The sequence below is a fragment of the Oncorhynchus clarkii genome, chromosome 1 (assembly GCF_045791955.1).
Source record: "Oncorhynchus clarkii lewisi isolate Uvic-CL-2024 chromosome 1, UVic_Ocla_1.0, whole genome shotgun sequence".
Taxonomy (NCBI): Eukaryota; Metazoa; Chordata; class Actinopteri; order Salmoniformes; family Salmonidae; genus Oncorhynchus; species Oncorhynchus clarkii.
In genome coordinates this window covers 52,433,519-52,460,669 of record NC_092147.1, presented here as the reverse complement: position 1 = coordinate 52,460,669, position 27,151 = coordinate 52,433,519, and the positions used below count along the sequence as shown (strand labels likewise).

General features: G+C 41.9%; 1 protein-coding gene across 1 annotated transcript in view; it reads left to right on the top strand.

The window, feature by feature from the left end:
• Positions 1-16,753, top strand: part of LOC139416570 (sorting nexin-33-like) — a 31,728-nt gene extending 14,975 nt beyond the window's left edge. Inside the window, exon 3 of the mRNA XM_071165369.1 lies at positions 16,428-16,753. Coding sequence (XP_071021470.1) covers positions 16,428-16,681 — 254 coding nt within the window. The 3' untranslated portion in view covers positions 16,682-16,753. The remainder of the gene's footprint in view (positions 1-16,427) is intronic.
• Positions 16,754-27,151: the final 10,398 nt, after the last annotated feature.

Below are 27,151 nucleotides of genomic sequence, written 5' to 3'. Positions count from 1 at the left end.
ATATGATGAACAGAGAGTAGCAGTAGCGTAAAAGAGGGGTTAGCGGGTGGTGGGACACAATGCAGATAGCCCGGTTAGCCAAGTTCTCTGAGGTGGTATGTACCGATTTTTATTTATTTATTTGTAATAATGACAATTACAACAATACTGAATGAACACTTATTTTAACTTAATATAATACATCAATAAAAATCCATTTAACCTCAAATAACTAATGAAACATGTTCAATTTGGTTTAAATAATGAAAAAAAAAAGTGTTGCAGAAGAAAGTAAAAGTGCAATATGTGCCATGTAAAAAAGCTAACGTTTAAGTTCCTTGCTCAGAACATGAGAACATATGAAAGTTGGTGGTTCCTTTGAACATTCCAAGGTAAGAAGTTTTAGGTAGTAGTTAATATAGTATTTATAGGACTATTTCTCTCTATACCATTTGTATTTCATATACCTTTGACTATTGTATGTTCTTATGGGCACTTTAGTATTGCCAGTGTAACAGTATCACTTCCGTCCCTCTCCTCGCCCCTACCTGGGCTCGAACCAGGTACACATCGAAAACAGCCACCCTCGAAGCAGCGTTACCCATGCAGAGCAAGGGGAACAACTACTCCAAGTCTCAGAGCGAGTGACGTTTGAAACGCTATTAGCGCGCTCCCCGCTAACTAGCTAGGCATTTCACATCGGTTACACCAGCCTAATCTCGGGAGTTGATAGGCTTGAAGTCATAAACAGCGCAATGCTTGAAGCGCGACGAAGAGCTGCTGGCAAAACGCATGAAAGTGCTGTTTTAATGAATGCTTACGAACCTGCTGCTGCCTACCATCGCTCAGTCAGACTGCTCTATCAAATATCAAATCATAGACTTAACTATAACATAATAACACACAGAAATATGAGCCTTTGGTCATTAATATGGTAAAATCCGGAAACTATCATTTCGAAAACAAAACGTTTATTATTTCAGTGAAATACGGAACTGTTCCGTATTTTATCTAACGGGTGGAATCCCTAAGTCTAAATATTCCTAATACATTGTACAACCTTCAATGTTATGTCATAATTACGTACAATTCTGGAAAATTAGTTAGCAATGAGCCAGGCTGCCCAAACTGTTGCATATACCCTGACTCTACGTGCAATGAACGCAAGAGAAGTGACACAATTTCACCTGGTTAATATTGCCTGCTAACCTGGATTTATTTTAGCTAAATATGCAGGTTTAAAAATATATACTTGTTTATTGATTTTAAGAACGGCATTCGTGATATGGTTAGGTACAGTTTTTTCGCAAATGCACTTTTGTTAGATCATCCCCCTGCATTGCATCGATTATATGCAATGAAAATAAGAATGTGTTCTTAACTGACTTGCCTAGTTAAATAAAGATGTAAAAAAAAGAATTGTCCAGATCGGTGTCCAAAAATAACGATTTCCGATTGTTATGAAAACTTGAAATCGGCCCCTGTTAATCGGCCATTCCGATTAATCGGTCGACCTCTAATGTACATGAATGTATAGTTAAAGTGACTATGCATATATGATAAACAGAGAGTAGCAGCAGCATAAAAAGAGGGGTGGGGGGGGGGGGTAAGTCAGGGTAGCCGTTTGATTACCTGTTCAGGAGTCTTATGGCTTGGCGGTAACTGTTGAGAAGCCTTGTTTGTCCTAGACTTGGCACTCCTCTTGCCATGCGGTAGTAGAGAGAACAGTCTATGACTGGGGTGGCTGGGGTCTTTGACAATTCTTAGGGCCTTCCTCTGGCACCGCCTGGTGTAGATGGATGGCAGGAAGCTTAGCCCCAATGATGGACTGGGCCGTACGCACTACCCTCTGTAGTGCCTTGCGGTCAGAAGCCGAGCAATTTCCGTACCAGGCAGTGATGCAACCATGCTCTCGATGTTGCAGCTGTAGAAATTTTTGAGGATCTCAGGACCCATGCCAAATCATTTTAGTTTCCTGAGGGGGAATAGGCTTTGTCGTGTCCTCTTCACGACTGTCTTGGTGTATTTGGACCATTCTAGTTTGTTGTTGATGTGGACACCAAGGAACTTGAAGCTCTCAACCTGCTCCACTACAGCCCCGTCGATGAGAATGGGGGCATGCTCGGTCCTTCTTTTCCTGTAGTCCACAATAATCTCCTTAGTCTTGATTACATTGAGGGATAGGTTATTCTGGCACCACCCGGCCAGGTCTCTGACTTCCTTCCTATAGGCTGTCTCGTCGTTGTCGGTGATCAGGCCTACCACTGTTGTGTCGTCTGCAAACTTAATGATGGTGTTGGAGTCATGCCTGGCCATGCAGTCGTGGGTGAACAGGGAGTACTGGAGGGGCCTGAGCACGCATCCCTGGGGAGCTCCAGTGTTGAGGATCAGCGTGGCAGATGTGTTGCTACCTACCCTCACCACCTGGGGGCGGCATGTCAGGAAATCCAGGATCCAGTTGCAAAGGGAGGTGTTTAGTCCCAGGATCCTTAGCTTAGTGATGAGCTTTGAGGTACTATGGTGTTGAACGCTGAGCTGTAGTCAATGAATAGCATTCTCACATAAGTGTTTATTTTGTCCAGGTGAGAAAGGGCAGTGTGTAGTGTATCATATGTGGATCTGTTTTGGCGGTATGCAAATTGGAGTGGGTCTAGGGTTTCTGGGATAATGGTGTTGATGCGAGCCATTATCAACCTTTCAAAGCACTTCATGGCTACAGACGTGAGTTCTACGGGTGTGTAGTCATTTAGGCAGGTTGCCTTTGTGTTCTTAGGCACAAGGGACAATGGTTGTCTGCTTGAAACATGTTGGAATTACAGATTTAATCAGGGACATGTTGAAAATGTCAGTGAAGACACCTCCCAGTTGGTCAGCACATGCCCGGAGCACACGTCCTGGTAATCCATCTGGCCCCGCAGCCTTGTGTATGTTGACCTGTTTAAAGGTCTTACTCACGCCGGCTACGGAGAGCGTGATCACACAGTCGTCCGGAACAGCTGATGCTCTCATGCATGCCTCAGTGTTGCTTGCCTCGAAGCGAATATAGAAGTGATTTAGCTCATCTGGTAGGCTCGTGTCACCTTTGTAGTCTGTAATAGTTTGCAAGCCCTTCCACATAAGACGAGTGTCGGAGCTGGTGTAGTATGATTGAATCTTAGCCCTGTATTGACGCTTTGCCTGTTTGATGGTTGTCGCAGGGCATAGCAGGATTTCTTGTAAGCTTCCGGGTTAGAGTCCCGCACCTTAAAAGCGGCAGCTCTACCCTTTAGCTCAGTGCGAATGTTGACTGTTTTCCATGGCTCACTGTGGGGACGACGTCCTCGATGCTCTTATTGATAAAGCCAGTGACTGATGTGGTGTACTCCTCAATGCCATCGGAAGAATCCCGGAACATATTCCAGTCTGTGATAGCAAAACAGTCCTGTAGTTTAGCATCTGCTTCATCTGACCACTTTTTTATAGACCGAGTCACTGGTGCTTCCTGCTTTAATTTGTACTTGTAAGCAGGAATCAGGAGGATAGAGTTGTGGTCGGATTTACCAAATGGATGGCGAGGAAAAGCTTGGTACGAGTCTCTGTGTGTGGAGTACAGGTGATCTAAAATAAATGTCCCTCTGGTTGAACATTTAACATGTTGATGGAAATTTGGTAGAACTGATTTAAGTTTCCCTGCATTAAAGTCCCCGGACACTAGGAGCACCTCCTCTGGGAACCCTCTGGGTTTCCTGTTTGCTTATTTCCTTATACAGCTGACTGAGTGCGGTCTTAGTGCCAGCATCTGTCTGTGGTGGTAAATAAACAGCCATGAAAAGTATAGCTGAAAACTCTCTAGGCAAGTAGTGTGGCCTGCAATTTATCACAATATACTCTACTTCAGGCGAGCAAAATCTAGAAACTTCCTTAGATTTCGTGCACCAGCTGTTGTTTACAAATATGCACAGACCGCCCCCTCTCGTGTGCTGTGCTGTTCTATCTTGCCGGTGCAGCGTGTATCCCGCTAGCTGAATATCCATGTCGTCATTCAGCCAGGATATTACAGTTTTTGATGTCCCGTTGGTAGGATATTCGTGATCGTACCTCGTCTAGTTTATTGTCCAATGATTGCACGTTAGCGAGTAGTATTAACGGTAACAGCAGCTTTCCCAGTCGCCTTTTCTGGGTCCTGACCAGGCATCCGGCTCTTTGTCCTCTGTACCTGCGTCTCTTCCTCTTGCAAATAACGTGAATGTTGGTCCTGCCGGGTGTTTGGAGAATATCATGTGTGTCTTGTTTGTTGAAGAAAAAGTATTCGTCTAATACGAGGTGAGTGATCTCTGTCCTGATATCCAGAAGCTCTTTTTTGCCATAAGATATGGTTGTAGAAACATTATGTACAAAATAAGTTACAAATAACGCGAAGAAAAACACATAATAGCACAATTGGTTGGGCGCCTGTAAAACTGCTGCCATTTCTTCCAGCGCCATTTTTATCATAGGACATTTGAAAAGCATTTACTCTTACAAACACAACCATATTTGGTTTACACTTCATATGTTGACATGTGGGGTTTGAAACTACAATATTTGGTTCCCAAGCCAGGTATTTTATCCTCTGCACCACCAGGGACACTCTCACTCATTGACCACGGTTACATGCACACCAATATCCCGTTATTATTTTGGATACTCAAATATTCTGTTTTTGAGTTGATTTGATTTGCCCTAAGTGTCTACACACAGGACTGAAAATCACCATAGACCCCACCAATCGGGGATTCTGTAATTCTGTCATGATAGAATGTGCACACTGAAGGTGATTGTGATGCATTTAGGAGTGTTTACACATCCTCCAGGCTGCAGGATTGCTCCAGGGGACATATGGCTTTTGACATAAATGTGAGGTTGGTTGATCTAGCCCACAAACTTGGACTTGGTTATGCAGCTCTAAATAATATAAGCAAAGGGATTTGCGTCTCAGCTCATAGCAGAGGCATGACAGGAGAGTGACAGGTAAATAAAAGGAGAGAGTGGCCCATTAGTGTCAGTTGACTTGCTGTGTATAAATAATACACTGCTCAAAAAAACAAAGGGAACACTTAAACAACACAATAACTCCAAGTCAATCACACTTCTGTGAAATCAAACTGTCCACTTAGGAAGCAACACTGATTGACAATACATTTCACATGCTGTTGTGCAAATGATATAGACAACAGGTGGAAATTATAGGCAATTAGCAAGACACCCCCAATAAAGGAGTGGTTTTGCAGGTGGGGACCACAGACCACTTCTCAGTTCCTATGCTTCCTGGCTGATGTTTTGGTCACTTTTGAATGCTGGCGGTGCTTTCACTCTAGTTGTACCATGAGACGGAGTCTACAACCCACACAAGTGGCTCAGGTAGTGCTCCCCATTTCTTTGGGGGGCCGCACAGAGGTAGCCTGACTGCCATTAGGTACCGAGATGAGATCCTCAGACCCCTTGGTAGACCATATGCTGGTGCGGTTGGCCCTGGGTTCCTCCTAATGCAAGACAATGCTAGACCTCATGTGGCTGGAGTGTGTCAGCAGTTCCTGCAAGAGGAAGGCATTGATGCTATGGACTGGCCCGCCCGTTCCCCAGAACTGAATCCAATTGAGCACATCTGGGACATCATGTCTCGATCCATCCACCAACGCCACGTTGTACCACAGACTGTCCAGGAGTTGGCAGATGCTTTAGTCCAGGTCTGGGAGGAGATCCCTCAGGAGACCATCCACCACCTCATCAGGAGCATACCCAGGCATTGTAGGGAGGTCATACAGGCATGTGGAGGCCACACACACTACTGAGACTCATTTGGACTTGTTTTAAGGACATTACATCAAAGTTGGATCAGCCTGTAGTGTGGTTTTCCACTTTAATTTTGAGTGTGACTCCAAATCCAGACCTCCATGGGTTGATAAATTAGATTTCCATTGATTAATTTTTGTGTGATTTTGTTGTCAGCACATTCAACTATGTAAAGAAAAAAGTATTTAATAAGAATATTTAATTCATTAAGATCTAGGATGTGTTATTTTAGCGTTCCCTTTATTTTTTTGAGCAGTGTATGTATTTTCTTGCACCAGCATATGTATTCAAAGGAAAATATATCTATACAATTAGACTGTCACATAGGTCCTACAGTGTCATAGGGCTGTAGACTGCTGTGATTACTGAGAAATTAACTTACATAAAGTAAATACATGCTGATATGCTAATATTTACATAGGGTAACATGCTGATATTTAGTCCTGCAGTTATGACTGTAATGTCGACAGACATAATAATAAGTACTTATCCCCCCCCCACACTTTAGTTGCAGAGATTCAGAGAGGGCATAAGCAGATATAGCAGAGTTGCGGAAGGAGGATGAGGATGCCATCATAGACATGTATGTATCCTTTAATGGCACTTGGCACGAGAGGATTCACTTCCAATTACGGGATAGATGCGTGCATAGACATTGTAACAGGTCTAGTGATAGACTACGAGGTGTTGCCTTCATATTGCCATGCATGTGTGATGAAATCGAAAAGTGGAATTACTGAGGAGGAGTTCAGGGAATGGAAGGATTCACATGCAGATGACTGTGCTCAAAACTTCTCAGGTTCGAGCAAAGCAATGGAGCAGGAAGCAGCTAAACACATGTGGGCCAGATCAGTCAGTTGCCACCACTTTCGATACACCGGGATGCTCTCAGATGTTGACAGTACTGCATACCAGGCAGTTGTCAAATTAGATCCCTACCCAGGCATTGAGATAGGGAAACTAGAATGCATCAATCATGCCCACAAGAGGATGGGAACAGCACTTCATAAACTGAGTTCAGAGAAACACTTTGGCGGGGAGAGGTGAAGAGAAACTCACTGCACAAAAATGTAAGAATCAGCTAAACTAATACAAGGGGTGGAATTCTTGATAACCAGGGTGATGTAGAGGGCAAGAAGAATGCTACCTGGACTGGTCTTGTCCATTCCATGTCAACAGGCTAAATCCCTATCATGGTAGATGCTCGTCATCTTGGTGCTGGTACCAGCGAGCCCTAGAAAATGGTGAAGATTCCACCCAGTCACAAAAACCATAGAGGCCATACATTTTTTAATAGAGAGGTTGCACAGAAAATAGTACCTCTATATCATAGGATGTCAAATAATAACCTACTCAAAAGAATGCAGCACGGAGGAACCCAGAATGCAAATGAATGTCTGAACTCTGTAATATGGTCGCGATCCCCCGAAACTGTCTTTGTGTGCAAAAGCAGCATTGACGCAGCAGTATTGACGCAGCAGCCAGTATGGCAGTAGCCACGTTCAATGAGGGAGCCACTGCTATATCAAATGTGATGGACAAATTGTGTCTTTACAGTTGTGAGAGCTGATGCTGCTTCACTGGAGTGTGCCAAGCATTGGCGCAGGTCCCATGACACAGTCAAGAAAGTTAAGTGGCACCAGCAACAACTCAAAGAGGACCTTACATATGGGGCAGGCATAGCTGATTAATGTTCTGCACATTTCAAAAACCATACACAATCCTTGTGTGTGACAAATTGAGCAAAGTGATATGAGAATTTGCCCAAAACTGCATATTTGCCCAACAGACCAGTATTCAAAGCATATGCTCTATTGCTTGAAACAAACGTATCAAACATTTAACCACCGAGTGGCGTCACTACAGAGGTGTCACTACAGACTCTGGTTCGATTCCAGGCTGTATCACAACCGGCCGTGATTGGGAGTCCCATAGGGCGGCGCACAATTGGCCAAGCGTTGTCCGGGTCAAGGTTTGGCTGGGGTAGGCCGTCATTGTAAATAATAATTTGTTCTTAACTGACTTGCCTAGTTAAATAAAGGTTAAATAAAATTAAAATGTATAAATGTGCTAATATATTTGTAAAATACATATTTGATGTTTATTTGTCAGTTTAGAAGTGATATATGAATGTGATATAAATGGTAATACTTTTGGAAAGTACATTTTAATTGCATTAGCCTATCTTTATTGGCCATTTTCTTAAAATGACATGTTCCCATTTTTCTCAGTCTTCCAAGGATGTACATTCACATTATTCCACACAAAGGTTCTTAGGTCTTATAATCAGACTTTTACAGAGCTTTTTTTTTATATCTTGTGTCGTTTTGATTTTAATTGTCATTTTATCTGTAAATACATGTAAAATATTAATCTGTAATACATGTGAATTGTGTTTTTTAAATAATTCCATGAAAATACAATATTTTGATCAACTGATCTGTAAAAGTCTGACCATTAAGTGTCTTAACACAATAAAATAAAAACTTTCAGACTTGAAGCAATGTGTTTGAAAAATTGATTCTAGTAATATGCAAATTATCGCATACAATTGAGTTCGCAGAGGATCATGAGGCGCTAAGAGATAATTGAGAGTTCAGAGAAAAATGTGCCCAGAAAGTGGAATTGAGAGCAAGAAAGTAAGTGTCGCATCTCCTTGCTCAAGGTATACTTGCCTGCGCTCTCTTGAAATTCACCTACAGTGCATTCGGAAAGTATTCCGATTCCTTTACTTTTTCCACATGTTGTTACGTTACAGCAAAATAATAAAAAAATAAAATCCCCTCTTCATTTAACACGCATTAATACCTCATAATGACATAGAAAAACAGATTTTTAGAAATGTTTGCAAATGTATAAAAAAACAACATCTGAAATATCAAATTTACGTATGTATTCAAACCCTTTACTCACTACCTTGTTGAAGCACCTTTGGCAGCGATTATAGCTTTGAGTCTTCTTGTGTATGACGCTTCAAGCTTGGCACACCTGTATTTGGGGATTTCTCCCATTCTCTGCAGTTCCTCTCGAGCTCTGTCAGGTTGGATGGGGAGCGTCGCTGCACAGCTATTTTCAGGTCTCACCAGAGATGTTCGATTGGGACTCTGGCTGGGCCACTCAAGCACATTCAGAAACTTGTTCCACTCCTGTGTTGTCCTGTTAGAAGGTGAACCTTCGCCCCAGTCTGAGGTCCTGAGCGCTTTGGAGCAGATTTTCATCAAGGATCTCTCTGTACTTTGCTCCGTTCATCTTTCCCTCAATCATGACTATTCTCCCAGTCACTGCCCCTGAAAAACATCCCCACAGCATGATGCTGCCACCACTGTGCTTCACCATATGGATGGTGCCAGGTTTCCTCCAGATGTGATGCTTGGCATTCAGGCCAAAGACTTAAATCTTGGTTTCATCAGACCAGAGAATCTTGTTTATCATGGTCTGAGAATCGTTTAGGTGCCTTTTGGCAAACTTGAAGCGGGCTGTCGTGCTTTTTATTGAGGAGTGGCTTCCGTCTGGCCGCTCTACAATAAAGACCTGATTGGTGGAGTGCTGCAGATCTCTGCAGCCATCTGGTTGTCCTTCTGGAAGGTTCTCCCATCTCCACAGAGGAATTCTGGAGCTCTTTCAGAGTGACCATCAGGTTTTGGGTCACCTCCCTGACCAAGGCTCTTCTCCCCAAATTTCTCAGTTTGTCCGGTCGGCCAGCTCTAGGAAGAGCTTTGGTGGTTTCAAACTTCCTCCATTTAAGAATGATGTAGGCCAACATGTTCTTAGGGACCTTCAATGCTGCAGAATTTTTTTAGTACCCTTTTGGTTTTGGTAGCCTATCAGAAGCTTCCAAATCCATGCCATCACAGTCAACTTACTTGTGGAGAGGTTGAAAAACAAGTTTTAATGACTCCAACCTAAGTGAATGTAAACTTCCGACTTCAACTGTACATTGATGTCAGAGTGGTTAGAGCAGTGCCTAACTTGAGCCGGATCCGGCACCTTTCCGTTTTGGACTGATTTGTTCCTTAACCTATTTGGCCGGATCCGGTACCTCTCGTGGCATAACTTTTTGTAATGTAAAAATTCAAATAAAACCGATCAAAGCCTGTTCGTTAATTCTGTAAGTAGATTCATCGCCCGAGCCTAATATTCTAAGAGTTGATTTGGTTTGGGCCGGCCCAGGTTTATGGTTTGTGCAACATTGTTCCCTCCATAGAGGGAGAAGCACGCCAGTATCTCTCACATAACTAGAATGAGAATCACTTTCTATGATCTCTCTCCCTCTATGTTCTGATAGACATGAGCCTGCAACTCTCATCTCTCCAGCGTTGCATTTATTTTCTTATAGAATCATAGCTGCGTGAAGGGTTCTGGAGGAAATGCAGCACCCCTGATCAATTGAAATACATTTGCCAAAGTTATAGAATTACTGCTATATCTGTTTAGAAATAAATGAAATCATTCAGAATAGCCTACTACACCATGAGAAGGCCTATAATTTAGCCACAGAGGATCAATATCTTTTTTTTTTTAAACAGCCTAGCTGTGGATTTTAGCCCAATAACAATAACAAGGAATAGCCTACAGTTGGGAATGGGCTTCAAATCTGTCATTGATAAAACAGTACACAGACGAAACAGGCCTTGCGCAATATTTCAAATACAGTCGAGGGGAAACACAGGTTGGAAAGCGATTGCTCCTGCTGAAAAAAGAGGACTATCCTGTAGGCTACCAAACAAATGTGGTAAACTTCCAGGTATTGTTTTACAAAAGAGAGAGAGAGAGGCTTTTGGCACGAGCGCATCGACAATCACCAGCGAGTTAGCTGTGCATCATTCTTTCAGTCTGTGAAACTGGAAGGCATTTTTAGGACTATAATTTCTTTCTCATAATGTAGCCTATATTATGTGTCTCCACACACCTAGGCCTAGGCTACTGATGGCATCACGTTTCAGGTAAGACCCAAGTGCAGACTGTGTTGAAGTAACAATGTTTACTACAGCGACAGGGGCAGGCAAATGACAGGTCAAGTCAGGCAGGGGTCGATAATCCAGAGTGGTGGGGCAAAGGTACAGGACGGCAGGCAGGCTCAGGTCAGGCAGAGGTTGGGTAATCCAGAGTAGGTTCAACAGTACAGGACTACAGGCAGGCTCAGGCAGAGTAGTCAGGCAGGCGGGCTCAAATTCCGGACAGGCAAGGGTCAAAACCTGGAGGGCGAGAAAAAGCGAGACTGGGGAAAAGCAGGAGCTGAGAAAATCGCTGGTTAACTTGACAAACAATATGAACTGGCAACAGACAAACACAGAACACAGGTATAAATACACAGGGGATAATGGGGAAGATGGGTGACACCAGGAAGGGGGTGGAGACAATCACAAGGCAGGTGAAACAGATCAGGGCGTGACAGATGGATTCAAGACAAGGTTGTTTTTATTGATCTCAGATTCTCAGTTTGTCTGTGTCAAAGTAGCCTGTCATTTCGATAATTTGTGTGGTATTAAAAAATATTCTCCTAAAATCTCCAGTTATGTAAAATGCTGTAGAATTGCATAAAATGGGTTTATAAAAGGCAAAACATTTCCCCATGTGTGCAACTTCTTTAAGTGCCTCTACTCTACTGTTCTATGCCACTATGCAAATGCGATGATATGCAATGCTTTATTATAAAGGTGGGGGTTTTTTTCATGCTTTTCAGTACCGTAGAACTCCCCAGATCACCCCCTTCTAAGAGCCCACTTTTTGTCCCGACACCTTCCGATTTACATATTAAGCACTGGGTTAGAGTGACAAATAAAGCTCTGAGTACCAGGCCATTAGGACTTGATGGCCGTCAATGAGTTACCATGACTCAGCGGTCACGTGGACTTTTACTGCGGTCATGACTCGTGACTGCCGGTGTGGTGGTGATACAATCACTGCAACAGCCCTACTCTCCATTGCTATTCAATGCAGATCCTGCCTTCATTCCGCTTTGATCAACCTTTTTTGCTTCGGTGTGTGAATCTAGGCCAGCGATAGGTTATTTTGTTTTATAGAGGAGCTACTTCCAACAAGTCATCTGTTGAACACAACTCTCAATGTGCATGTCGTTAGACCAGTTTGATCTGTTGAACACTTTTTTAGTCCGTTTCCCTTGTATTCTCTGTATACAACACTTGTTTGAAATCAAGGACCAACATATAATCAAACACATCAAAAACTAGGAGGACCAAGGCACTCTTCATACAATTAAAATGCCTTTGTTTTGGTGGCATGTTCAATAGAAGTAAATCTTTGAATCTCAGACACATTTCGGCATGTCTTGTCTAGCCTTGGTTTGGGAGTAATACCATGACCAACACAGTTGACATTCTGAGGTATTATTAAATTAAACGGGATGGATGTGTAAAGTCGTCTAAGCCCTTCCTGTAACTAAGTCCCAGGGCAAGAATGGGTGGATCTCTTTGAAAATTCCTCATTGCTGAAGCTTTGCTTCTTCTCTCTGTCTTTAATTCCCCCTTTATTAGCCATAAGTAGGAATAAACAAGAACAAGTCGGGCACGTGAGACAGTAAAAGTTTGTTGTGTTCACATTCCACACTTGGCATGTACACTCTAGCTATTGGCCTGTTATTATCAAAGCCAGAGAGGAGCTGCAAATGATGTTGCAGCCAGCATACTCAGACCCTTTTCTTCTAATCAGAACTCTGCGGTACAGTGACTGTGTCACTTTAAGGCAGACAAAGCAAACCTTTTACAAGTAAATTGCTCTCTGAGATGTGCGTTAACCTGCCTTTAGAAGTTAGCTGAGGTTGTCTCGGACAAGTGCTGCTAACAATTCACTGTTTCATAATGGAAAAATAAAATGGAGGAGAGAAATCTGTGCAGGAGTGTCTAGTCATCTCTGTTGATCTCACCCTCCCCAAAGTGAAGGTGTGTGTTTGTGTGTGTGTGTGTGTGTGCGCGTGTGTGTGTGTGCGTGTTTCAGTTTTCTGTTACTGGCGAGCTGACAGATGGAAGGGGTGTGTGTGTGTGTTTGTTTGTGTGGTTGAATGTCTGATCAGTTCACTGCTGTGCTTGGCACGACGTCAGTCCAACACCCACCCCCCTCGCCCTCCCCAACCCTTTGTCGGTCATATGCTGTGTACTGGTCACAATCCACATTTGGCAACTGAACAGGCTTGACTATTCTGGCTGGCTGTCCGCTCCATAGACATTAAAAATAGGCCAGCTCAGACTACTTCAAAGACAGTAGTGATGCGGTGAACAGGCAGATGTTGTGATTCACAGTCGGAATGATGCCGCCTTTGTTTAGCAGCAGACTTGGTAATTGTAGCACAGTGTCATAACGAATGAATGATCAGATCACTGGGTCGATCCACATGAGAAGTTATTGCATTGTCATTGTATGGCAGGGCACAGTTGCAGCAGGCGTAACCTACAGTGCCTTGCAAAAGTATTCATCCCCCTTGGTGTATTTCCTATTTTGTTGCATTACAACCTGTAATTTAAATGGATTTTTATTTGGATTTCATATAATGGACATACATAAAATAGTCCAAATTGGTGAAGTGAAATGAAAAAAATGACTTGTTTAAAAAAACTACTGAAAAGTGGTGCGTGTGTAACAGTATAGCTTCCGTCCCTCTCCTCACCCCAACCTGGGCTCGAACCAGGGACCCTCTGCACACATCAACCACAGTCACTCACGAAGCATCATTACCCATCGCGCCACAAAAGCTGCAGCCCTTGCAGAGCAAGGGGAACAACTACTTCAAGGTCTCAGAGCGAGTGGCGTCACCGATTGAAACGCTATTAGCGCGCACCACCGCTAACTAGCTAGCCATTTCACATCGGTTACACGTACATATGTATTCACCCCCTTTGCTATGAAGCCCCTAAATAAGATCTGTACAACCAATTGCCTTCAGAAGTCACATAATTAGTTAAATAAAGTCCACCTGCGTGCAATCTAAGTGTCACATGATCTGTCACATGATCTCAGTATATATACACCTGTTCTGAAAGGCCCCAGAGTCTGTAACACCACTAAGCAAGGGGCACCACCAAGCAAGTGGCACTATGAAGACCAAGGAGCTCTCCAAACAGGTCAGGGACAAAGTTGTGGAGAAGTACAGATCAGGGTTGGGTTCTAAAAAAATATCTGAAACGTTGAACATCCCACTGAGCAACATGAAATCTATTATTACAAAATGGAAAGAATATGGCACCACAACAAACCTGCCAAGAGAGGGCCGCCCACCAAAACTCACGGACCAGGCAAGGAGGGCATTAATCAGAGAGTTAACAAAGAGATCAAAGATAACCCTGAAAGAGCTGCAAAGCTCCACAGCAGAGATTGGAGTATCTGTCCATAGGACCACTTTAAGCCGTACACTCCACAGAGCTGTGCCAGAAAAAAGCCATTGCTTAAAGAAAACAAATAAGCAAACACATTTGGTGTTCGCCAAAAGACATGTGGGAGACTCCACAAATATAAGGAGGAAGGTACTCTGGTCAGATGAGACTAGAAATGAGCTTTTTGGCCATCAAGGAAAATGCTATGTCTGGTGCAAACCCAACACCTCTCATCACCCCGAAAACACAGCATCATGCTGTTGGGATGTTTTTCATCATCAGGGACTGGGAAACTGGTCAGAATCGAAGGATGGCACTAAATACAGGGAAGTTCTTGAGGGAAACCTATTTGTCTTCCAGAGATTTGAGACTAGGACGGAGGTTCACCTTCCAGCAGGAAAATGATGGTAAGCATACTGCTGAAGCAACACTTAAGTGGTTTAAGGGGAAACATTTACAGTTGAAGTCGTAAGTTTACATACACCTTAGCCAAATACATTTAAACTCAGTTTTTCACAATTCCTGACATTTAATCCTAGTAAAAATTCCCTGTCTTAGGTCAGTTAGGATCACCGCTTTATTTTAATAATGTGAAATGTCAGAATAATAGTTGAGAGAATGATTTATTTCAGGTTTTATTTCTTTCATCACATTCCCAGTGGGTCAGAAGTTTACATGCACTCAATTAGTATTTGGTAGCATTGCCTTTAAATGGTTTAACTTGGATCAAACGTTTCAGGTAGCCTTTCACAAGCTTCCCACAATAAGTTGGGTGAATTTTGGCCCAGTCAGGTTTGTAGGCCTTGCTCGCACACGCTTTTTCAGTTCTGACCACAAATTTTCTATGGGATTGAGGTCAGGGCTTTGTGATTGCCACTCCAATACCTTGACTTTGTTGTCCTTAAGCCATTTTGCCACAACTTTGGAAGTATGCTTGGAGTCATTGTCCATTTGGAAGACCCAGTTACACTACCGATCAAAAGTTTGGGGTTACTTAGAAATGTCCTTGTTTTTGAAAGAAAAGCACATTGTTTGTCCATTAAAACAACATCAAATTGATCAGAAATACAGTGTAGACATTGTTAACGTTGTAAATTACTTTTGTTGCTGGAAACTGCTGATTTTTAATGGAATATCTACATAGGCATACAGAGGTCCATTATCAGCAACCATCACTCCTATGTTCCAATGACACGTTGTGTTAGCTAATCCAAGTTTATAATTTTAAAAGGCTAATTGATCATTAGAAACCCCTTTTGCAATTATGTTAGCACAGCTGAAAATTGTTATGCCAATTAAAGAAGCAATAAAACTGGCCTTCTTTAGACTAGTTGACTATCTGGAGAATCAGCATTTGTGGGTTTGATTACAGGCTCAAAATGGCCAGAAACAAAGACCTTTCTTCAGAAACTCGTCAGTCTATTCTTGTTCTGAGAAATTATGGCTATTCCATGCGAAAAATTCACAAGAAAATGAAAATCTCGTACAACGCCGTGTACTACTCCCTTCATAGAACAGTGCAAACTGGCTCTAACCAGAATTGAAAGAGGAGTGGTAGGCCCTGGTGCACAACTGAGCAAGAGGACAAGTACATTAGAGTGTCTATTTTGACAAACAGATGCCTCACAAGTCCTTAACTGGCAGCTTCATTAAACAGTACCCGCAAAACACCAGTCTCAACATCAACAGTGAAGAGGCAACTCCGGGATGCTGGCCATCTAGGCAGAGTTGCAAAGAAAAAGCCATATATCAGACTGGCCAATAAAAAGAAAAGATGAGGATGGGAAAAAGAACACAGACACTGGACAGAGGAACTCTGCCTAGAAGCCCAGCATCCTGGAGTCGCCTCTTCACTGTTGATGTTGAGACTGGTGTTTTGCAGGTACTATTATTAAATTAAACTGGATGCACTTGTAAAGATAGTCGTCTTAGCCCTTCCTGTAATAAGGTATTTCTGTTAAAAATGTTTTAATGAATTAAGCAAACATTAAAAAAAAACTGTTTTCGCTTTGTCATTATTTGTGTTGATTGATTAAAAAAACATGTAATTTAATCAATTTTAGAATAGGACTGTAACGTAACAAAATGTGGAAAAAGTCAATGGGTCTGAATGAATACTTTCCGAATGCACTGTAGTAACCTAACATAGCAGGTGTAAAAGAAACGCCTGAAACTAGATCCCCTACATATTCTTTCCATTTCCCCAGAAAACCGGAACATCTGGTTGTTGGGGACTCGGCAGAGGCTACACAGTTAGTAACACCTCTTATGTATCGGTAGCTAGCTAACTGCCAACTCTCTCTCACTCCTCAGGTGCGTTCGCCAAGGTCAAAGAGAGTCAGCGGATGAGCGACGAAGGAAAGATGGACCAGGACGAGGCGGACGGAGTGCGTAAACGCTGCCGGACAGTGGGATTTGCCCTGCAAGCCGAGATTAACCACTTCCACCAGCGCCGTGAGGTGGACTTCAAGGAAATGATGCAGGCCTACCTCAAACAGCAGATAGCCTTCTACCAGCGTGTGGGCCAACAGCTGGAGCGTACCCTGCACATATATGACAACCTGTAGAGGCTGGGCCTATCATCATTCCAAACGTTATCCTTCTGATCCAAAATGGCCGCCCAGTTCAACAGGGCCTCCCCAGGGGTTGCCAAAAAATCCTAGTGAAAACAGAGACATGTCTGTAGTTGGGAAAGTATCACTTTATTCTATTTTTTCATGGTGGACCATTATAGTCACACAAACCCTGGCTTGAAAGAAGAGAGGGGTTGCTGAGGTTGCTGCCTTAGAAAGATGACTTTCTGCTTATTTTGGCCTGAATAGACAGAAAGAGGGAATGTACTTGAAGAGACTGGAGAAGCTAGTTTGTGTACTTCACGCAATAGTCACTTTCCAGGCTGGATTTCAAAGTCGAAATTGTTGGTTGCAAGGGACTTACACCATTGTATTTTTCATAATTCCACCAATTTTGCAATGTTTTGACCAAAATGTTAAAAAAAATATTTTATATGTTAGCAACCAATCTTAATGTATTAAATCATTGGTGGCATTTAATCATTCTTTGTAGAGGGTCAAAGATAGGCATGTGTAGCCTTAATGCTTAGACAATTCCCTGTTGATGATAGAAACTGAACTCCATTGGTGTAATGTATGATAGCCATGTTAGAATAAGGGCTCGACTGCTCAGGTGTTCAGTGCAAACATGTTACATTAATGTATTTTCTTGAATTAGCTCTCCATACAAGCCAAGTTCCAAGAGGCAGCAGCTGCACTACATAGTTTAAGATCCTGTCCTGTGGTCCCTGTCAGTGCCTTAAGGAACCAAGCATTTGAGTGTCATTTTCGTAACAAATGTCTTCACCTGCCTCTGTTTTCCATTTGAGGAGAAACAGGCCCTTGGCTGAGTAGTTGAGTTTGCACAGGGGCTTTGTAACCGTGGACCATGGTGTTGAGTCTGTGCGTGCATGTGTGATTGTAATTTGATAGATTGCTTGTTCTTTCTGTTGCAAAAAACATTTGAAGTTGGAAGTACTTAATGTTACTTAATGTTACAATAAGAGGTACTGCATGTTGGTTCCAACCTTAAAAGTAACAATGGGAAATGCTTTTGTCTGGATAAGGACATTTCTGTGCATCCGCCAGAAACTCTAAATGGGAAGATGGGAAACTCCTTTCAATTCGTATTATTATATTCCTATTTAATTTACAAATCTCGTGACGTGCCTATGAGACATGGCTGTATCTAAGTGGATTTGTATTTAGCTGAGCCTGCTAGCTAGCTACATTTAACTACTACAAACTCATTTAAATCACAATAAATAAAGGTTAACTTACTTGTTTTTTGCTGTCCATTGGCAGCACAAGTGGAGCATTTGACTTGCGAACATCACATGATCAGCGTCTCGTCAGCAATATTAAAAAAGTACTTCCGGGTCCCCCATGTAATAGTACAAAAGTGTCAATAACCATTCATGCTTTTTTTTAACCTTTATTTAACTAGGCAAGTCAGTTAAGAACAAATTCTTATTTTCAATGACAGCCTAGGAACAGTTAACAGTTAACCTGTTCAGGGGCAGAATGACAGATTTGTACCTTGTCAGCTCGGGGGTTTGAACTTGCAGCCTTCCGGTTACTAGTCCAACACTCTAAACACTAGGCTACCCTGCCACCCCATATACAGTACCAGTCAAAAGTTTGGACACACCTACTCATTCCAGAGCTTTTCTTTATTTTACACTTTTTTTACACTGTAGAATAATCGTGAGGACATCAAAACTATGAAAATAACACATGGAATCATGTAGTAACCAAAAAAGTGTAGCCACCCTTTTCCTTGATGACAGCTTTGCACACTCTTGGCAATCTCTCAAACAGCTTCACCTGGAATGCTTTTCCAACAGTCTTGAAGGAGTTCCCACATATGCTGAGCACTTGTTGGCTGCTTTTTTTCTTCACTCTGCGGTCCAACTCATCCCAAACCATCTCAATTAGGTTGATGGGTGATTGTGGAGGCCAGGACATCTGATGCAGCACTCCATCACTCTCCTTCTTGATCAAATAGCCCTTACAAAGCCTGGAGGTGTGTTGGGTCATTGTCCTGTTGAAAAACAAATTATAGTCACACTAAGAGCAAACAAGATGGGATGGCGTTTCGCTGCATAAAACTGGTAGCCAAGCTGGTTAAGTGTGCCTTGAATTCTAAATAAATCACAGACAGTGTCACCAGCAAAGCACCCCGACACCATCACACCTCCTTCTCCATGGTTCACGTGGGAACTACACATGCGGAGATCATTCGTTTACATTCTCTGCGTCTCAGAAAGACGGAATCAAAAATCTAAAATTTGGACTCATCAGACCAAAGGACAGATTTCCAATGGTCTAATGTCCATTGCTAGTGTTTCTTGGCCCAAGCAAGTCTCTTCTTCTTATCGGTGTCCTTTAGTAGTGGTTTCTTTGCAGCAATTCAACCATGAAGGACTGATTCACGCAGTCTCCTCTGAACAGTTGATGTTGATGTGTCCGTTACTTGAACTCAGTGAAGAATTTATTTGGGCTGCAATTTCTGAGGCTGGTAACTCTAATGAACTTACCCTCTGCAGCAGAGGTACTGTAACTCTGGGTCATCCTTTCCTGTGGTGGTCCACATGAGAGCCAGTTTCATCATAGTGCTTGAGGGTTTTTGCGACAGCACTTGAAGAAACTTTCAAAGTTCTTGAAATGTTCCATATTGACTGACGTTCAAGTCCTAAAGTAATGATGGACTGTCGTTTCTCTTTGCTAATTTGAGATGTTCTTTCCATAATAGGTACTTGGTCTTTTACCAAATAGGTCTATCTTCTGTATACCCCTCCTACCTTGTCACAACACAACCGATTGTCTCAAATGCGTTAAGAAGGAAAACATTTACTTTTAAGAAGGCACACCTTAATTGAAATGCATTCCAGTTGACTATCTGATGATGCTGGTTGACATAATGCCAATAGTGTGCAAAGCTGTCAACTTTGAAGAATCTAAAATCTAAAATATATTTTGATTTGTTTAACACTTTTTTGTTTACTACATAATTCCATATGTGTTATTTCATAGTTTTGATGTCTTCATTATTATTCAACAATGTAGAAAATAGTACAAATATAGAAAAACCCTTGAATGAGTAGGTGTGCCCAAACTTTTGACTGGTACTGTATGAAAAATAATTGTCTAAACTTGAACAATTATTCCAATTTGTTTATATTTAAGTGACATCAAATAATTGCGAATCACTGTAAATTGAATATATATTGGCTTACAGCAAGAACTATGCTGGGTGCCGCAGTAAAAGTATTGTAGGGAATACTCAGTAGGGTCTGTAGAATGTATACATGGTGTCATTCCATGGGGCTCTGAATAATACGTGTTGCTGGCCAGTGTTGCTGGCCTTTTACTCCACCTATTCCATTGCCTCCCGAATGACATCACATGTACACTTACTACACTACAAAAAACCCTCTAGCCAAACAACAGTGCAGGGCATTCTCACTGAATTAAAGGGCAACTACACTCAAAATCTTAGATTTCCCAGATCTCAAAAGTTAACCCCTGATGTGGTTTAAGCATTGTTGTGAACACAGAAAATCCCATTTTGTTGTTTGTCTTTTTAAAAAGTGTGAAAAAAATGGGTAAACCTGAAAAAATGGGGTAATAAGAAACCTAGAAATACAAAACCAAGAAAACTGAGTTTTGGGGAAAATAGAGGTAGGCAAAAAATATAAACAGATTTTTAAAAGGCCCTACCAACGTTTTCTGCACTTTAGAGTGTTTCATCCTGCAGAACAGCATTTTTTGGGAAGTTTAGGCCAGGTCAAATATTGACTATGCACCCAAGAGGGGAAAAGGTTGTGCCATCCTAGAAATGTTTTTGGGAAATCTAATATAATACATAAAATGTAGCAGACACTATCCAAAGTGACTTAGTCATGTGTGAGTAAATGTTTGCGTATGGGTGGTCCCGGGAATCAAACCCAATATTCTGGCGTTGCAATGCTCTACCAAGATGCATGACAGTGTTATAAATGCTTTATAAAACCTCAATTTAATATAATTTATAAGGCCTTTATTAATCAGTGCTTATGCCACCCTTTATAAAGCAATACTGCAATACAATACTGTAAAATATTGGATGATGTCCTCTTTTTCCTGTAATGCTTGAGACCATAGTTCCTGTTAATAAACAAAGACTGCTTTGAATTACCTTCTCAGTAAACAACAAATGTCTGACTCTGTTTATGACTCGGTACTAAGTGTTGTCTCAATGGCTGTTCCACTTCCAACATACATTCCCAAGTATGGGCAGATGTTAAAACCAGGTGTTTCACAACCCTTCTTTTTGAAGTGTCCTCATCTTCTCTCCTGTATTTTTGCTGCACACATCTCAGTTACTCAAAGACCAAAGTAACACTATTTAGCACTCAGTTTCAAATGAAAGAAAATAGCCTCTCAATAAATAGCTCTGCACACAATGCCCCATAATGACAAAGCGAAAACAGGTTTTTAGAAATTCTAGCAAATACAAAACAGAAATAACTTATTTACATAAGTATTCAGACCCTTTGCTATGAGACCCGGAATTTAGCTCATGTGGATCCTGTTTCCAATGAGATGTTTCTAGGAGTCCACCTGTGGTAAATTCAATTGATTGGACATGATTTGGAAAGGCACGCACCTGTTTATATAAGGTCCCACAGTTGACAGTGCATGTCAGAGCAAAAACCAAGCCATGAGTTCAAAATAATTGTTCGTAGAGCTCTGAGACAAGATGTCGAGTCACAGATCTGGGGAAGAGTATCTATACATTTCTGCAGCATTGAAGGTCCCCAAGAACACAATGGCCTCCATCATTCTTAAACGGAAGAAGTCTGGAACCACCAAGACTCTTCCTAGAGCTGGCCGTCCAGCCAAACTGAGAAATCGGGGGAGAAGGGCCTTGGTCAGGGAGGTGACCAAGAACCCGATGGTCACTGACAGAGCCCCAGAGTTCCGCTGTGGAGATGAGAGAAACTTCCAGAAGGACAACCATCTCTGCAGCACTCCACCAATCAGATATTTATGGTAGAGTGGTCAGACGAAAGCCACTCCTTAGTAAAAGGCCCATTACAGCCCACCGGGAGTTTGCCAAAGGCTACCTAAAGGACTCTCAGACCATGAGAAACAAGATTCTCTGGTCGGATTAAATCTTTGACCTGAATGCCAAGTGTCACATCTGGATGAAACCTGGCACCATCCCTACAGTGGAGCATGGTGGTGGAGATGTTTTTCAGTGGCTGGGACTGGGAGACTAGTCAGGATCGAGAGAAAGATGAACGGAGCAATGTACAGAGAGATCCTTGATGAAAACCTACTCCAGAGGGCTCAGAACCTCAGACTGGGGCGAACGTTCACCTTCCAAGAGGACAACGACCCTAAGCACACAGCCAAGACAACGCAGGAGTGGCTTCTGGATACAAGTCTCTGAATGTCCTTGAGTGGCTCAGCCAGAGCCCGGACTTTAATCAGATCTAACTTCTCTGGAGAGACCTGAAAATAGCTGTGCAGCAACACTCCCCATCCAACCTGACAGAGCTTGAGAGGATCTGCAGAGATGAATGGGAGAGACTCCCCAAATAGAGGTGTGCCAAGCTTTGTAGCTCATACCCAAGGCCGTAATCACTGCCAAAGTTGCTTCAACATAGTACTGAGTAAAGGGTCTGAATGCTTATGTAAATGTGATATGTTTTCTATTTTTAATACATTTAATACAAAATCTGTTTTTGCTTTGCCATCTTGAGGTATTGAATAAGGCTGTAATGTAACAAAATGTGCAAAACTTCAAGGGCTCTGACTACTTTCTGAATGCACTGTAAAATAATATAATTTCCCATTGTTTTGCATTCAATATAGCTCAGTATTTGTATTATTTATTTTATAGTCTTTCAAGGATGCCAAATATTTTGGAGGTGACTGTAAGTGTAACGGCTTTCTTCCGTTGAAGGAGAGGAGGACCAAAATGCAGTGTAGTTCGTGTTCAACATGTTTAATGAAAGACGATAACGTGAACAATACACAAATACAAAATAACAAACGTGGCAAAACTGAAACAGTCCTATCTGGTGCAGAGAACACAAAGACAGGAAACAACAACCCACAAACCCCAAACAAAAAACAAGCTACCAAAATATGGTTTCCCAATCGGAGACAATGACTAACACCTGCCTCTGATTGAGAACCACATCAGGCCATACATAGAAACGGACAAACTAGACACACAACATAGAATGCCCACCCAGCTCACGTCCTGACCAACACTAAAACAAGGAAAACACAAAAGAACTATAGTCAGAACGTGACAGTAAGTAAGAACATTTCTATATGTTGTAGTATTTAAATATTCCATTTGAGTGAGCTGATTGTCATGAGAGTTTCATGTGACTGTCTTTTTATCTTTTTATTTGTAATGTTACATTTCCATGGCGGTATGGTCCTTTCATATTAAAGAAAGAGGGCTGCTCCAAAGATAGCTGACTACTGCAATTAAACACTGACATAAAGAGAAGAGAGACATAGAGAGCAATGAAAATAAAATGTCATAATGCAATGAATTAATAGTAATGTAGTAACCACCCTTTGCCTTGATGACAGCTTTGCACACTATTGGCATTCTCTCAACCAACTTCATTAGGTAATCACCTGGAATGCATTTCAATTAACAGGTGTGCCTTGTTAAAGGTACATTTATTGAATTTCTTGCTTAATGCGTTTGAGACAATCAGTTGTGTTGTGACAAGGTAGGGGTGGTATACAGAAGATAGCCCTATTTGGAAAAGACCAAATTCATATTATGGCAAGAACAGCTCAAATAAGCAAAGATAAATGACAGTCCATCATTACTTTTAGACATGAAGGTCAGTCAATACGGAAGATTTCAAGTCCATCAAGCGCTATGAGAAAACTGGCTCTCATGAGGACCGCTGTCACGCCCTGACCATAGAGAGCCATTGTTTATCTATGGTGTGGTAGGTCAGGGCGTGACTGGGGGTGATCTAGTTTATTTATTTCTATGTGGTGTTCTAGTTTATTTTCTATGTTGGTGATTTGTATGATTCCCAATTAGAGGCAGCTGGTAATCCGTTGTCTCTAATTGGGGATCATATTTAAGTAGCTGTTTTTCCCACCTGTGTTTGTGGGATAATGTTTATGTGTAGTTGCATGTTAGCACTCCATTGTCGTCACGGTTCGTTTATTCTTTATTGTTTTGTTGTGTGGTTCACTTACTTTAAATAAAAAAAGATGTGGAACCCAGATCACGCTGCACGTTGGTCCGAGTATGCTTCCAACGATCGTGACAACCGCCACAGGAAAGGAAGACCCAGAGTTACCTCTGCTGCAGAGATGGGTTCATTAGAGTTTCCAACCTAAGAAATTGCAGCCCAAATAAATGCTTTACAGAGTTCAAGTAACATCTCAACATCAACTGTTCAGAGGAGACTGTGTGAATCAAGCCTTCACGGTCACATTGCTGACATTTTTTTTTCTTTCTAAAAGACACCAAGAAGAAGAGACTTGCAAGAAACACGAGCAATGGACATTAGACCGATGGAAATCTGTCCTTGGTCTGATGAGTCGGTGAACGGATTACCTCTGCATGTGTCATTCCCACAGTGAAGCAGGAGGAGGTGTGATGATGTGGGGGTGCTTTGCTGGTGATACTGCAGGTGATTTACTTAGAATTCAAGGCACACTTAACCAGCGTGGCTACCACAGCATTCTGCAGCGATACACCATCCCATCTGGTTTGTGTTTAGTGGGGCTATCATTTAATTTTCAAGGGGACAATGACCCAACACACCTCCAGGCTGTGTAAGTGCTATTTGACCAAGAAGGAGAGTGATGAAATGCTGCATCAGATGACCTGGCCTCCACAATCACCCGACCTCAACCAAACTGAGATGTTTTTGGATGAGTTGGACCACAGAGTGAAGGAAAATCAGCCAACAAGTGCTCAACATATGTGGGAACTCCTTCAAGACTGTTGGGAAAGCATTCCAGGTGAAGTTGGTTGAGAGAATGCTAAGAGTATGCAAAGCTGTCATCAAGGCAAAGGGTGGCTTATTTGAAGAATCTGAAATTTTGATTTGTTTAACACTTTTTTTGGTCACTACATGATTCCATATGTGTTATTTCATAGTTTTGATGTCTTCACTGTTATTCTACCATGTACAAAATAGTTTAAGAAAATAAAGAAAAACTCCTGAATGAGTCGGTGTGTCCAAACTTTTGACTGTTACTGTACAATTATATACAGTGCCTTGCGAAAGTATTCGGCCCCCTTGAACTTTGCGACCTTTTGCCACATTTCAGGCTTCAAACATAAAGATATAAAACTGTATTTTTTTGTGGGACACAATCATGAAGTGGAACGACATTTATTGGATATTTCAAACTTTTTTTAACAAATCAAAAACTGAAAAATTGGGCGTGCAAAATTATTCAGCCCCTTTACTTTCAGTGCAGCAAACTCTCTCCAGAAGTTCAGTGAGGATCTCTGAATGATCCAATGTTGACCTAAATGACTAATGATGATAAATACAATCCACCTGTGTGTAATCAAGTCTCCGTATAAATGCACCTGCACTGTGATAGTCTCAGAGGTCCGTCAAAAGTGCAGAGAGCATCATGAAGAACAAGGAACACACCAGGCAGGTCCGAGATACTGTTGTGAAGAAGTTTAAAGCCGGATTTGGATACAAAAATATTTCCCAAGCTTTAAACATCCCAAGGAGCACTGTGCAAGCGATAATATTGAAATGGAAGGAGTATCAGACTACTGCAAATCTACCAAGACCTGGCCGTCCCTCTAAACTTTCAGCTCATACAAGGAGAAGACTGATCAGAGATGCAGCCAAGAGGCCCATGATCACTCTGGATGAACTGCAGAGATCTACAGCTGAGGTGGGAGACTCTGTCCATAGGACAACAATCAGTCGTATATTGCACAAATCTGGCCTTTATGGAAGAGTGGCAAGAAGAAAGCCATTTCTTAAAGATATCCATAAAAAGTGTTGTTTAAAGTTTGCCACAAGCCACCTGGGAGACACACCAAACATGTGGAAGAAGGTGCTCTGGTCAGATGAAACCAAAATGGAACTTTTTGGCAACAATGCAAAACGTTATGTTTGGCGTAAAAGCAACACAGCTGAACACACCATCCCCACTGTCAAACATGGTGTTGGCAGCATCATGGTTTGGGCCTGCTTTTCTTCAGCAGGGACAGGGAAGATGGTTAAAATTGATGGGAAGATGGATGGAGCCAAATACAGGACCCTTCTGGAAAAAAGACCTGAGACTGGGACGGAGATTTGTCTTCCAACAAGACAATGATCCAAAACATAAAGCAAAATCTACAATGGAATGGTTCAAAAATAAACATATCCAGGTGTTAGAATGGCCAAGTCAAAGTCCAGACCTGAATCCAATCGAGAATCTGTGGAAAGAACTGAAAACTGCTGTTCACAAATGCTCTCCATCCAACCTCACTGAGCTCGAGCTGTTTTGCAAGGAGGAATGGGAAAAAATGTCAGTCTCTCGATGTGCAAAACTGATAGAGACATACCCCAAGCGACTTACAGCTGTAATCGCAGCAAAAGGTGGCGCTACAAAGTATTAACTTAAGGGGGCTGAATAATTTTGCACGCCCAATTTTTCAGTTTTTGATTTGTTAAAAAAGTTTGAAATATCCAATAAATGTCGTTCCACTTCATGATTGTGTCCCACTTGTTGTTGATTCTTCACAAAAAAATACATTTTTATATCTTTATGTTTGAAGCCTGAAATGTGGCAAAAGGTCGCAAAGTTCAAGGGGGTCGAATCCTTTCGCAAGGCACTGTAAAAGGTGTAATTTAAAGAGCTGTTGATGACCACATAATAATATGCTTTTATTCTGTCTGAAATTATAAAAGAGGGGTTTAGTAGTCAGGGAGGAGTGGAGGGTGGGGGTTCAGCCAGATATACATTCAGCAGTCCATCTGTCCTTTCAAGCATCAAAAGACAGTTTAAATGTTCATGACATGACTATGAATGAGACTATTCCTTCCTTTGATATTTTCTGGGAAGAGGGATTGTGCTAGACACTGTTGCATCTCTGTCTTCCTGTAAAACCCAGTGAGTGATTCCCCATGTACAGTAGTTCCCCTCCCCTCTGTAAAATCCTGGTCTCTTTCTCAATTCATCTTTCCAATGTCCCTCCCTTTCAGGTCTTCTTCTTCAATGTGTTTTGTTGAGGAGGCGAGGAGAGAAGATACGAGGAATCGAGCCCTTTTGTTGTCTGACATCTGTATTGTACTGCAGACATAATCAACATCCCTGCTGGGAAGATTAGATTGTGCTACTGTATATATTTTCCTATAAAGCCAAATAGTGAGCTATACCCCAGCTCCACACTTCCCCTCAGTATTAACCTGTTGTTTTTATGATGTCTATAGAGATCCCATAGGGAATTCTGGTCAGCAGTGTGCTGGATTGATG